General features: G+C 45.9%; 1 protein-coding gene across 2 annotated transcripts in view; it reads left to right on the top strand.

Annotated features, from left to right (window-relative positions):
* Positions 1-293: 293 nt before the first annotated feature.
* LOC109771745 (probable cytokinin riboside 5'-monophosphate phosphoribohydrolase LOGL9) overlaps positions 294-12732 on the top strand; it is a 189202-nt gene continuing 176763 nt past the window's right edge. Inside the window, exons 1-6 of one of the 2 annotated variants that reach the window (XM_020317672.4) lie at positions 310-653; positions 756-853; positions 1067-1097; positions 1263-1433; positions 1520-1663; positions 2193-2535. In XM_020317672.4, coding sequence (XP_020173261.1) covers positions 453-653; positions 756-853; positions 1067-1097; positions 1263-1433; positions 1520-1663; positions 2193-2297 — 750 coding nt within the window. In that variant the 5' untranslated portion in view covers positions 310-452 and the 3' untranslated portion in view covers positions 2298-2535. Of the gene's footprint in view, positions 654-755; positions 854-1066; positions 1098-1262; positions 1434-1519; positions 1664-2192; positions 2536-12732 lie in introns of those variants that run through there. The other variant, XM_073498105.1, reaches the window with a different exon arrangement.

Raw genomic sequence — 12732 nt, forward strand, 5'->3', positions numbered from 1 at the left:
GATAACTAGTACTAGTACGGGAGGCAGGCAGCTCAGCTAGGTCATAACAGCTAGTAGCTGCGAGGAAGCTAAAGCTAGCTACGACGTACCCTCCCTGATTGGACGGGCGGCCGGGCCAGCATTTTGGACCGACCGCGGGGCCATGCATAGCATCGGTATGTACCCCACGTATATACACATGCTCGTTCAGAGAGTTAGTTAACTGCGGTAAAAGAAACACACGTACTCCAGTTGGTAGTGTGCCATTCATCACGAACTCCTGTTCCCTTGGGCTAGCTCCCACGCCATGATATATACCCATCCACCCGTCTGCCCTGCCGGCACCCGCCTTGAAGCTTCCTTGCTAGAACAAGTCGCCACCAGCAGTCCACAGTCCACGCGCGAGAGCGCACGGCACCACAACTCCTTTCCTTCCTTTCCGCGGCCGGTACGTACGGCAGTAGCCAGGAGGCATGCAGGGCGGCGGCGGAGGGATGGAGGAGACACCGGCGGCGGTGGCGGCGGCCAAGAACCGCAGCGGCGGTGTTGGTGAGGGCGCCGCCGTGGAGGTGCAGGAGGGGCCTCGGTTCCGGCGGGTGTGCGTGTTCTGCGGGAGCAGCTCCGGGAAGCGCAGCAGCTACCGCGACGCCGCCGTCGAGCTCGGCAAGGAGCTGGTACGTGCTCGCTTATCGCTCGAGTTAATTACACACGTTTTGTGCATGATGTTCAGCTTAGTTAGTTAGTTAAGCATGTCGGGCATGCGTGTGGTGTGCCAGGTTGCTCGTCGGATGGATCTGGTGTACGGCGGGGGCAGCCTGGGGCTCATGGGGGAGGTCTCGGAGGCCGTCCACAAGGCCGGCGGCCACGTCATCGGGTGAGTCCATCCGTGCGTGCATGCACCGTATCCTCTTGCATTATTGTCGTCGACGACTCATCGCTTGCTTTCTTTTCTCTCGTCCTCTTCATCTACTAGCACTACTACTGTAGATACCTTTCTGTCGACACTGAAGTTTCTCCAACTGGCCTAAGAGTATCCATGTCCAAGTTGCTCACGGCAGTCGCGTTCTGCTTTCTCTTTGATGTGCAGCGTCATACCTACCACTCTCATGGGCAAGGAGGTACGTACGACACGACACGATCGACACCATGCTCCCAACCACGGACAGGAGGAGACCATCCATGCATGCATGCAATTGCGGAGTAGCCGTAGCTTGTAGTAGTAGTAGTAGTGATGTACTGTACGTACTAACAAACTACTAATTCATTCATGCAAAATGGAACAGATCACCGGGGTGACGGTGGGGGAGGTGGTGGCGGTGTCGGGGATGCACGAGCGGAAGGCGGCCATGGCGCGCAACGCCGACGCCTTCATCGCGCTGCCCGGCGGCTACGGCACCCTGGACGAGCTGCTCGAGGTCATCGCCTGGGCGCAGCTCGGCATCCACACCAAGCCAGTTAAGCTATTCCTTTGCTGATCCTAGCTGCCGTACTTAGTTATTCGCTGGCTTTACTAATGGCGGTGGCGCATGGATGGACGCAGGTGGGGCTGCTGAACGTGGATGGGTACTACGACTTCCTGCTGGCCTTCATCGACAAGGCGGTGGACGACGGCTTCATCCGGCCATCCCAGCGCCACATCTTCGTCAGCGCGCCCGACGCCAGGGACCTCGTCCGCAAGCTCGAGGTACGTACTACTGTAAAAACTGACTAATCACGCACCTTCCTTCGTCCTGTCACCTTCTTGCATGCGATGCATGCATGACTAGCTAGCTTGGTCCGTCCGGTCCATGCATGCACCCTCCAATCCAGAAAGAAAAAAGACCTTAACTTGTCCGGGCCTCTCCGTCGGCTCCGTGTGCACGACGGCATCTGCGAGCTTCTTCCGGCCTACTACTAGCTACTTCTACTCTCTGATTAGTCGCCCTAGCTAGGTTGCTTGCTACATGTCGAGTTGAGAGTTGAACTCTCTTTCTCCATCAGTTGGGTGCTGATCAAAAGTTGCTATGATTGCTCAGTGTGTATGTACTCTGGCAGAGCTGATCTAGATACATCCATTTTTACGACAAGTATTTCTGGATGGAGAGAGTAGTAGAAAAATGGGTTGAGTTAGCTAGTGGGTATCCTTTCATAATTTGGATTCAGAATAGTTGATTCATCTTAATAGATTTTTTGATGTGATTAACTAATCATGCATGTTTGCGTGGCGCGTGCAGGATTACGTGGCGGTGGAGGAGGAGAACCCGGCGACGCCCAAGCTGCGGTGGGAGATCGAGCAGGTCGGCTACAAGGCCACGCTCCAGGCAGAGATCGCCCGCTGATCCATCGACGCTTGCTTAATTTATTATTTACACTAGTCACCTACTACTACTGTATGGGACGAATTGGTTACTGGCCCGCGCCGCTAGTGGTTAGTTAATTAATTTATTAGTACCAACACACGTACTACGCCATGCATGCATGCATGTAGTACGGACGGAGGAACGGGATATTCCACTTTTGGTGCATACATGCATGCAACCCGGCGTGTTAAACTTCCAACACGTTCCAGTTTGTGCCTGCTGCTTACTTAGTCCTGTAGGATGACGTACGGAAGTGTGACAGTGTTGTGTCTATTTTGATTATTATGTGTAGTAGGTGGCTGGAACAGTGGTGCCTATGCTGCATGCCATAATTAATCATCCTTAAGTATATTTTGTCTAGATTATTTGTGCACACTACTGGAAATTAACTGTACGCTGAGCGCTTGGCTCTTCGCCAAGAACCAAACCATGGGCGCTCGGCAAAATGAAGTAAGCTAAGAGGGATACTCGGCAATAGATGTTGCACGACAAACACATGCATTTACCGATACCATGTGCAAAACACACTTGGCAAAAGGAGGAAACCCGGCGAACATCTTTTTGCCGAGAACCAAACAGTGATCCACGGCAAAGTGGTGCCACATGAAAACTCCGGTAGTGGTTAACGGCTCGGTGATGGTGGCAATGCTTTGCCGAGAGCCCATGACTTGGCTTTCGGCAAAACGTTGTTTCCTTGCATTATTAATTTAGACTTTTTCGTATATGTGAGAGCCGAGTTTAGTCCCACCTCACATGAGGACGGGCGGCAGGACCGGTTTTAATAGTCGGATAGCTAGTCCAGTAAGCTTCAATCTTCATTACACTTTTGTTAAGGATATGGACTGTCACTATGAATCTTTACATGTTCCGGGTAAAGAAGGTCAATGGTGACATTCCATATTTCTAGAAGTAATAATGGATGCCAATGCTTTTTATTAATTTAGTTTTTTTTTGAATTTCTCATCTGTGTGAGAGCAATGATCCAACCATTTAAATCCAGGAAAATCATACGATGCTGGAAATCGGCCCCTGTAGGTTGTGGTAAAAGTTTGGGCGCGTTTCGAACAAGCCTCACCTAAGGCTGCTCGTAAATCGCACCATCTCTAAGGTAGTCTCTGGCCTCTGGGTATCGAGAGTGAACGTGTCCGGTTTGTGAAGGAACTGCAGGTCATGTTGCCCCGTTGGACTCCAAACTTCTCATGATCTCAAAGGAGGCCATCGCATGACATGTGTCAGACCCCGGCATTTTTCGGACCCACCTGCAATATTTGAGACATTTATTGCACTGATAGGGTTTCAGCGCTGGAAATTACATATTTGCATGGCAGACACATGAAATTGTGCCGAGAAGCGGCATGTAAAATCCTATATGATCTCTTCATGATATGAGTGCCTTGTGCGGGCAAGGGAGGGCGAAATTACCTGGGCGGCATGCCTCATCCAACCGTTTAAATCCTCAAAAAATCGTACGATGCCGGAAATCCTCGGGAGTTGGCATGGTGTCATCGCATGGCTCCTGCAGGGTGTGGTAAAAGTTTGGGCATTTTTCGAAGAAGCCTTACTTGAGGCCGCTTGTAAATTGCACCATCTCCGAGGTAGTCTCTGGGTATCGGGAGGAACGTGTCTGGTTTGTGAAGGAAGTACGTGTCCTGTTGTTCCATTGGACTCGAAACTTCTCGTGCTCTCAAAGGAGGCAATTGCATGACACGTGTCAGCCCCCCGCATTTTTTGGACCCGCCTGCAATATTTGAGACATTTATTGCACTATTAGGGTTTTAGCGCCGGAAAGTGCTGATGTGCAGTATTTGAGATAACTATATTACGGCTATATCTGCCTTTTGCTACAGGGATACATGAAAAAGAGGCATTAATTATGCTGACTATCAATCTTTGCCGAGAGTCCCACTCGGCAAGGGTACCTTTTCCGAGAGCCATTGTCGGCAAAAGTTATAACCTAGATCTAGGTTTGGGGGATCTTTTTTGAATGCCCCACCGACATGAGCTCGGGAAAGGCAGCACAAGATACACTACTAGGGCAAAACCCTAGTAGCAGCGCTCGTTTTAGAGCTACTAGTAGTGCTTGTACAAGCGCTACCAGTAAGGCGCTACAACTAATTGGTAGCAGTAGCGCTGGTTTCTCAGTGCTACTGCTACACCTAGTTAGCAGTAGCGCTCTTGTTGGAAAAGCACTGCTGACAGAGGTAAGTAGCAGTAGCGTTTCTTCTGAAAGCGCTACTGCTTATTTTTCCTATTTTTTAATTGCAGCTTATCTTCGCTGTATACAGTACTTTCATCATATGATTTTATGACCATGATTAGTTAGTATATACAACATTATGACCATGATTAGTTAGTATATACAACAGTGTATGAAATTAAGGTGGATTAGGTTCAAGTGGAGGCAACATGTGGTGCACCACATGTTGCCTCCACTTGAATCTAATCCGCCTACACAAGCTATTTAAGCATCATCATAGTCATTACGACCAGCACTAGCTATTTAATCATCATAGTCATAGTGTAGCACATCATCATCTTCAAACTCATTCTAGCTAGCTAATCACCACCAACACTAGCTACGGTAGCTATCTAATCACCACCAACACTAGCTAATAATAATCATCATAGTCATTACCACCAACACTAGCTATTTAATCAGCATAGTCATAGTGTAGCACATCATCATCTTCAAACTCATTCTAGCTAGCTAATCACTCCATCTGCTCTCTCTCAGGTAAAATAGCATAGAACATGTGTAGCACTCCTGCTTCATCATATTGGACCATGCAGATGAACCTGTCTCCTAATTGTGGGCCGTGCTTTTGATTGCTGCCCCCTAGTACTTCTCTGCAGCGATCCTTCACAATTTTGCTCCAGTCTTTGACTATTAAGATTTGCTCGCTTCGAGAAATCTTAAATGCACTAAAGTGCAATGTAGGATGTCTTGACCATAAGCTAACCATTGTCATGCGACCTTTATGCTCGATCCATTGAGGCACAACTATCATCGGAAGTCCCTATTGAAGAACATTGTAGCAACATACTTAGCAATGAAGTTTAGCTTAAAAAATAATGTATGCAAAAGATGCACTGAGGACAAATAGTAAAAAACTTACCATCTTTTCTAAATAGATGTGACTGTAGTTCAATAAGCACGCTAGTGGTCGCATGTTTTGAGTACTAATATTTTTAAGTCCAGGAAAATAATCTGTCTTGATAGTATGAAGATCCGCAAGACATGAAACATAATGACTTATCTGTTGGAAATATGCCCTAGAGGCAATAATAAATGGTTATTATTATATTTCTTTGTTCATGGTAATTGTCTATTATTCATGCTATAATTGTATTGTCCGGAAATCGTAATACATGTGTGAATACATAGACCACAACCTGTCCCTAGTAAGCCTCTAGTTGACTAGCTCGTTGATCAACAGATAGTCATGGTTTCCTGACTATGGACATTGGATGTCAGTGATAACGGGATCACATCATTAGGAGAATGATGTGATGGACAAGACCCAACTTAAGCATAGCATAAAAGATCGTGTAGTTTCATTTGCTAGAGCTTTTCCAATGTCAAGTATCTTTTCCTTAGACCATGAGATCGTGCAACTCCCGGATACCGTAGGAGTGCTTTGGGTGTGCCAAACGTCACAACGTAACTGGGTGACTATAAAGGTGCATTACGGGTATCTCCGAAAGTGTCTGTTGGGTTGGCACGGATCGAGACTGGGATTTGTCACTCCGTGTGACGGAGAGGTATCTCTGGGCCCACTCGATAATGCATCATCATAATGAGCTCAATGTGACTAAGGCGTTAGTCACGGGATCATGCATTGCGGTACGAGTAAAGAGACTTGCCGGTAACGAGATTGAACAAGGTATTGGGATACCGACGATCGAATCTCGGGCAAGTAACATACCGATTGACAAAGGGAATTGCATACGGATTGATTGAATCCTCGACACCGTGGTTCATCCGATGATATCATCATGGAACATGTGGGAGCCAACATGGGTATCCAGATCCCGCTGTTGGTTATTGACCGGAGAGGCGTCTCGGTCATGTCTGCATGTCTCCCGAACCCGTAGGGTCTACACACTTAAGGTCCGGTGACGCTAGGGTTGTAGAGATATATGTATGCGGAAACCCGAAAGTTGTTCGGAGACCCGGATGAAATCCCGGACATCACGAGAGGTTCCGGAATGGTCCGGAGGTAAAGATTTATATATGGGAAGTTTTATTTTGGTCGCCGGAAAAGTTTCGCGCTTTATCGGTATTGTACCGGGAGTGCCGAAAGGGGTCCGGGGGTCCACCAAGGGGGTCCACCAGCCCCGGGGGGCCACATGGGCTGTAAGGGGTGCGCCTTGGCCTATATGGGCCAAGGGCACCAGCCCCAAGAGGCCCATGCGCAAGAGATAAGAGGAAAAGGGAGAGTCCTAAAGGGGGAAGGCACCTCCGAGGTGCCTTGGGGGGGAAGGACTCCCCCCTGGCCGCACCCTTCCTTGGAGGAAGGGGCAAGGCTGCGCCCCCCCTCTCCCTTGGCCCTATATATAGTGGGGGGAAGGGAGGGCAGCAACATCTAAGCCTTGGTCGCCTCCCTCCTCCCCTGCAACACCTCTCTCTCTCTCGCAGAAGCTTGCGAAGCCCTGCCGGAGAGCCGCTACATCCACCACCACGCTGTCGTGCTGTTGGATCTCCATCAACCTCTCCTCCCCCCTTGCTGGATCAAGAAGGAGGAGACGTCGCTGCACCGTACGTGTGTTGAACGCGGAGGTGCCGTCCGTTCGGCACTCGGTCATCGGTGATTTGGATCACGGCGAGTACGACTCCGTCATCCACGTTCATTGGAACGCTTCCGCTCGCGATCTACAAGGGTATGTAGATTCACTCCTTTCCCTTCGTTGCTAGTAGACTCCATAGATGCATCTTGGTGAGCGTAGGAAAATTTTAAATTATGCTACGATTCCCAACAGTGGTATCAGAGCCAGGTCTATGCGTAGTTACTATGCACGAGTAGAACACAAAGCAGTTGTGGGCGTTGAGTTTGCCAATTCTTCTTGCCGCTACTAGTCGTTTCTTGTTTCGGCGGCATTGTAGGATGAAGCGGCCCGGACCGACCTTACACGTACGCTTACGTGAGACAGGTTCCACCGACTGACATGCACTAGATGCATAAGGTGGCTAGCGGGTGTCTGTCTCTCCTACTTTAGTCGGAACAGATTCGATGAAAAGGGTCCTTATGAAGGGTAAATAGAAATTGGCAAATCACGTTGTGGTCATACGTAGGTAAGAAACGTTCTTGCTAGAAACCTACAAACCACGTAAAAAACTTGCAACAACAATTAGAGGACGTCTAACTTGTTTTTGCAGCAAGTGCTATGTGATGTGATATGGCCAGAAGATGTGATGAATGGTATATGTGATGTATGAGATTGATCATATTCTTGTAATAGGAATCACGACTTGCATGTCGATGAGTATGACAACCGGCAGGAGCCATAGGAGTTGTCTTTATTATTTTGTATGACCTGCGTGTCATTGAATAACGCCATGTAAATTACTTTACTTTGTTGCTAAACGAGTTAGCCATAGAAGTAGAAGTAATCGTTGGCGTGACGACTTCATGAAGACACAATGATGGAGATCATGATGATGGAGATCATGGTGTCATGCCGGTGACGAAGATGATCATGGTGCCCCGAAGATGGAGATCAAAGGAGCATGATGATATTGGCCATATCATGTCACTATTTGATTGCATGTGATGTTTATCATGTTTTTGCATCTTATTTGCTTAGAACGACGGTAGTAAGTAAGATGATCCCTTATAATAATTTCAAGAAAGTGTTCACCCTAACTGTGCACCGTTGCGAAGGTTCGTTGTTTCGAAGCACCACGTGATGATCGGGTGTGATAGATTCTAACGTTCGAATACAACGGGTGTTGACGAGCCTAGCATGTACAGACATGGCCTCGGAACACACGCAATACACTTAGGTTGACTTGACGAGCCTAGCATGTACAGACATGGCCTCGGAACACGGAGGACCGAAAGGTCGAGCATGAGTCGTATAGAAGATACGATCAACATGGAGATGTTCACCGATCTTGACTAGTCCGTCTCACGTGATGATCGGACACGGCCTAGTTAAACTCGGATCATGTTTCACTTAGATGACCAGAGGGATGTCTATCTGAGTGGGAGTTCATAATCAGATGAACTTCATTATCATGAACATAGTCAAATAGGTATTTGCAAATTATGTCATAGCTTGCGCTTTAGTTCTACTGATTAAGATATGTTCCTAGAGAAAATTTAGTTGAAAGTTGGTAGTAGCAATTATGCGGACTGGGTCCGTAAACTGAGGATTGTCCTCATTGCTGCACAGAAGGCTTATGTCCTTAATGCACCGCTCGGTGTGCTGAACCTCAGCGTCGTCTGTAGATGTTACGAAACATCTGACATACACGTTTTGATGACTACGTGATAGTTCAGTGCGGTTTAGAATTGTGGCACCAAAGACGTTCTTGAAACGTCGCAGAACATGTGAGATGTTCCGAAGACTGAAATTGGGATTTCAGACTAGTGCCCACGTCAAGAGGTATGAGACCTCTGACAAGTTCTTAAGCCTGCAAACTAAGGGAGAAAAGCTCAATCGTTGAGCATGTGCTCAGATTGTCTGAGTGCCACAATCGCTTGAATCGAGTGGGAGTTAATCTCCCAGATGAGATAGTGATAGTTCCCCATAGTCATTGCCACCAAGCTAGTAGAGCTTCGTGATGAACTATAACATATCAAGGATAGTTATGATGATCCTTGAGCTATTCGCGATGTTTGACACCGCGAGAGTAGAAATCAAGAAGGAGCATCAATTGTTGATGGTTAGTAAAACCACTAGTTTAAGAAGGGCAAGGGCAAAAGGGATACTTCATGAAACAGCAAGTCGTTTGCTGCTCTAGTGTAGAATCCCAAGGTTGAACCCAAACCCGAGACTAAGTGCTTCTATGAGAGGAACGGTCACTGAAGCAGTAATACCCTAGATATTTGGTAGATGAGAAGGCAGGCAAGGTCGACAGAAGTATATTGGATATACGTTATATGAATGTGTACTTTACTAGTACTCCTAGCAGCACCAGGGTATTAGATACTGGTTCGGTTGCTAAGTGTTAGTAACTCGAAATAAAAGCTGCGGAATAAATGGAGACTAGCTAAAGGTGAGATGACGATATGTATTGGAAGTGTTTCCAAGGTTGATGTGATCAAGCATCGCATGCTCCCTCTACTATCGAGATTTGGTGTTTGCGTTGAACATGATTGGATTATGTTTATCGCAAAACGGTTATTCATTTAAGAAGAATGATGGTTACTCTGTTTATTTGAATAATACCTTCAATGGTCTTGCACCTAAAATGAATCTCGATCGTAGTGATACACATGTTCATGCCAAAAAGATATAAGATAGTAATGATAGTACCACATACTTGTGGCACTGCCACTTGAGTCATATTGGTATAGAACGCATGAAGAAGCTCCATGTAGATGGATCTTTGGACTCACTCGTTTTTGAAATGAATGAGACATGCGAACCATGTCTATTGGTATATATGCATGAAGAAACTCCATGCAGATGGATCGTTTGGACTCACTTGATTTTGAATCACTTGAGACATGCAAATCATATCACATGGGCAAGATGACTGAAAGGCCTCGTTTTCAGTAAGATGGAACAAGAGAGCAACTTATTGGAAGTAATACATTTTGATGTATGCAGTCCAATGAGTGCTGAGGCATGCAGTGGACATCGTTATGTTCTTACTTCACAGATGATTTGAGTAGATGCTGAGTGTATTTACTTGATGAAACACTAGTCTGAATTATTGAAAGGTTCAAGTAATTTCAGAGTGAAGTTGAAGATCGTCGTAACAAGAGGATAAAATGTCTGTGATATGATCATAGAGATGAGTATCTGAGATACGAGTTTGGCACACAATTGAGACATTGTGGAAAGTGTTTCACAATTAATACCGCCTGGAACACCATAGTGTGATGGTGTGTCCGAACATAATAACTGCACCCTATTGGATATGGTGCATACCATGATGTTTCTTATCAAATTACCACTATCATTTATTGGTTAGGCATTAGAGACAACCGCATTCACTTTAAAAGGGGCACCACGCAATTCCGTTGAGACGACACCGTTTATAGAAACCTAAGTTGTCGTTTCTTAAAAGTTTGGGGCTGCGATGCTTATGTGAAAAAGTTTCAGGCTGATAAGCTCGAACCCAAAGCGGATAAATGCATCTTCATAGAATACCCAAAAACAGTTGGGTATACCTCCTATCTGGAAGCAAAAGTAATTGCTTCTAGAAACGAGTCCTTTCTCGAGGAAAAGTTTCTCTCGAAAGAATTGAGTGGGAGGATGGTGGAGACTTGATAAGGTTATTGAACCGTCGCTTCAACTAGTGTGTAGCAGGGCACAGGAAGTTGTTTCTGTGGCACCTACACCAATTGAAGTGGAAGCTTATGATAGTGATCATGAAACTTCGGATCAAGTCACTACCAAACCTCGTAGGACGACGAGGATGCGCACTACTTCAGAGTAATGCGTGATCCTGTCTTGGAAGTCATGTTGCTAGGCAACAATGAACCTACGAGCTATGGAGAAGCGATGGTGGGCCCATATTCCGACGAATGGCTCGAGGCCATGAAATCCGAGATAGAATCCATGTATCAGAACAAAGCATGGACTTTGGTGAACTTGCCCGATGATCGGCAAGCCATTGAGATAAATGGATCTTTAAGAAGAAGACGGACATGGACGGTAATGTTACCGTCTATGAAGCTCGACTTGTGGCAAAGAGTATTTTCACAAGTTCAAGGAGTTGACTACGATGAGTTTTTCTCATCCGTAGCGATGCTTAGGTCCGTCGGAATCATGTTAGCATTAGCTGCATTTATGAAATCTGGCAGATGGATGTCAAAACAAGTTTCCTTACCAGTTTTCGTAAGGAAAAGTTGTATGTGATACAATCAGAAAGGTTTTGTCGATCCTAAGGATGCTAAAAGGTATGCTAGCTCCAGCGATCCTTCCATGGATTAGAGCAAGCATCTCGGAGTCAGAATATACGCTTTGATGGAGTGATCAAAGTTTTTGGGTTTATACAAAGTTTGTTGGAAACTTGTATTTACAATAAAGTGAGTGGGAGCGCTACAACATTTCTGATAAGTATATGTGAATGACATATTGTTGATCCAAAATGATGTAAAATTTCTGGAAAGCATAAAGGGTTGTTTGAAAGGAGTTTTTCAAAGGAAGACCTGGATAAAGCTGCTTACATATTGGGCATCAAGATCCATAGAGATAGATCAAGACGCCTGATGATACTTTCAAAAGACAGCACACCTTGACATGATTTTGAAAGAGTTCAAAATAGATCAGCAAAGAAGGAGTTCTTGGCTGTGTTACAAGGTGTGAGTATTGAGTGAGACTCAAGACCTGACCACAGCGGAAGATAGAGAAAGGACGAAGGTCGTCCCCTATGCTTTAGACATAGGCTCTATAGTATGCTATGCTGTGTACCGCACATGTAGTGTGCCTTGCCATGAGTTGGTCAAGAGGGTACAATGGTGATCCGGGAAAGGATCTCATGACAGCGGTCGAACTTATCCTTAGCACCTAGTGGATTAAGGAATTTTCTCGATTATGGAGGTGGAAAGGAGTTCGTCGTAAAGGGTTACGTCGATGCGAACTTTGACACTAATCCGGATGACTCTGAGTAGTAAACCGGATTCGTATAGTAGAGCAATTATTTGAAATGGCTCCAAACAGCGCGTGGTAGCATCCACAAGATGACATAGATATTCGTAAAACACACGGTTCTGAAAGGTTCAGACACGTTGACTAATAACCTCTCTCACAAGCATAACATGACCAAACCAGAACACATTGAGTGATAATCACATAGTGATGTGAACTAGATTGATGACTCTAGTAAACTCTTAAGATGTTGGTCACATGGTGATGTGACCAGTGAGTGTTAATCACATGGTGATGTGAACTAGATTATTGACTCTAGTGCAAGTGGGAGACTGTTGGAAATATGCCCTAGAGGCAATAATAAATGGTTATTATTATATTTCTTTGTTCATGGTAATTGTCTATTATTCATGCTATAATTGTATTGTCCGGAAATCGTAATACATGTGTGAATACATAGACCACAACCTGTCCCTAGTAAGCCTCTAGTTGACTAGCTCGTTGATCAACAGATAGTCATGGTTTCCTGACTATGGACATTGGATGTCAGTGATAACGGGATCACATCATTAGGAGAATGATGTGATGGACAAGACCCAACTTAAGCATAGCATAAAAGATCGTGTAGTTTCATTTGCTAGAGCTT

This window comes from Aegilops tauschii, chromosome 5, assembly GCF_002575655.3.
Source record: "Aegilops tauschii subsp. strangulata cultivar AL8/78 chromosome 5, Aet v6.0, whole genome shotgun sequence".
NCBI classification, from domain to species: domain Eukaryota; kingdom Viridiplantae; phylum Streptophyta; class Magnoliopsida; order Poales; family Poaceae; genus Aegilops; species Aegilops tauschii.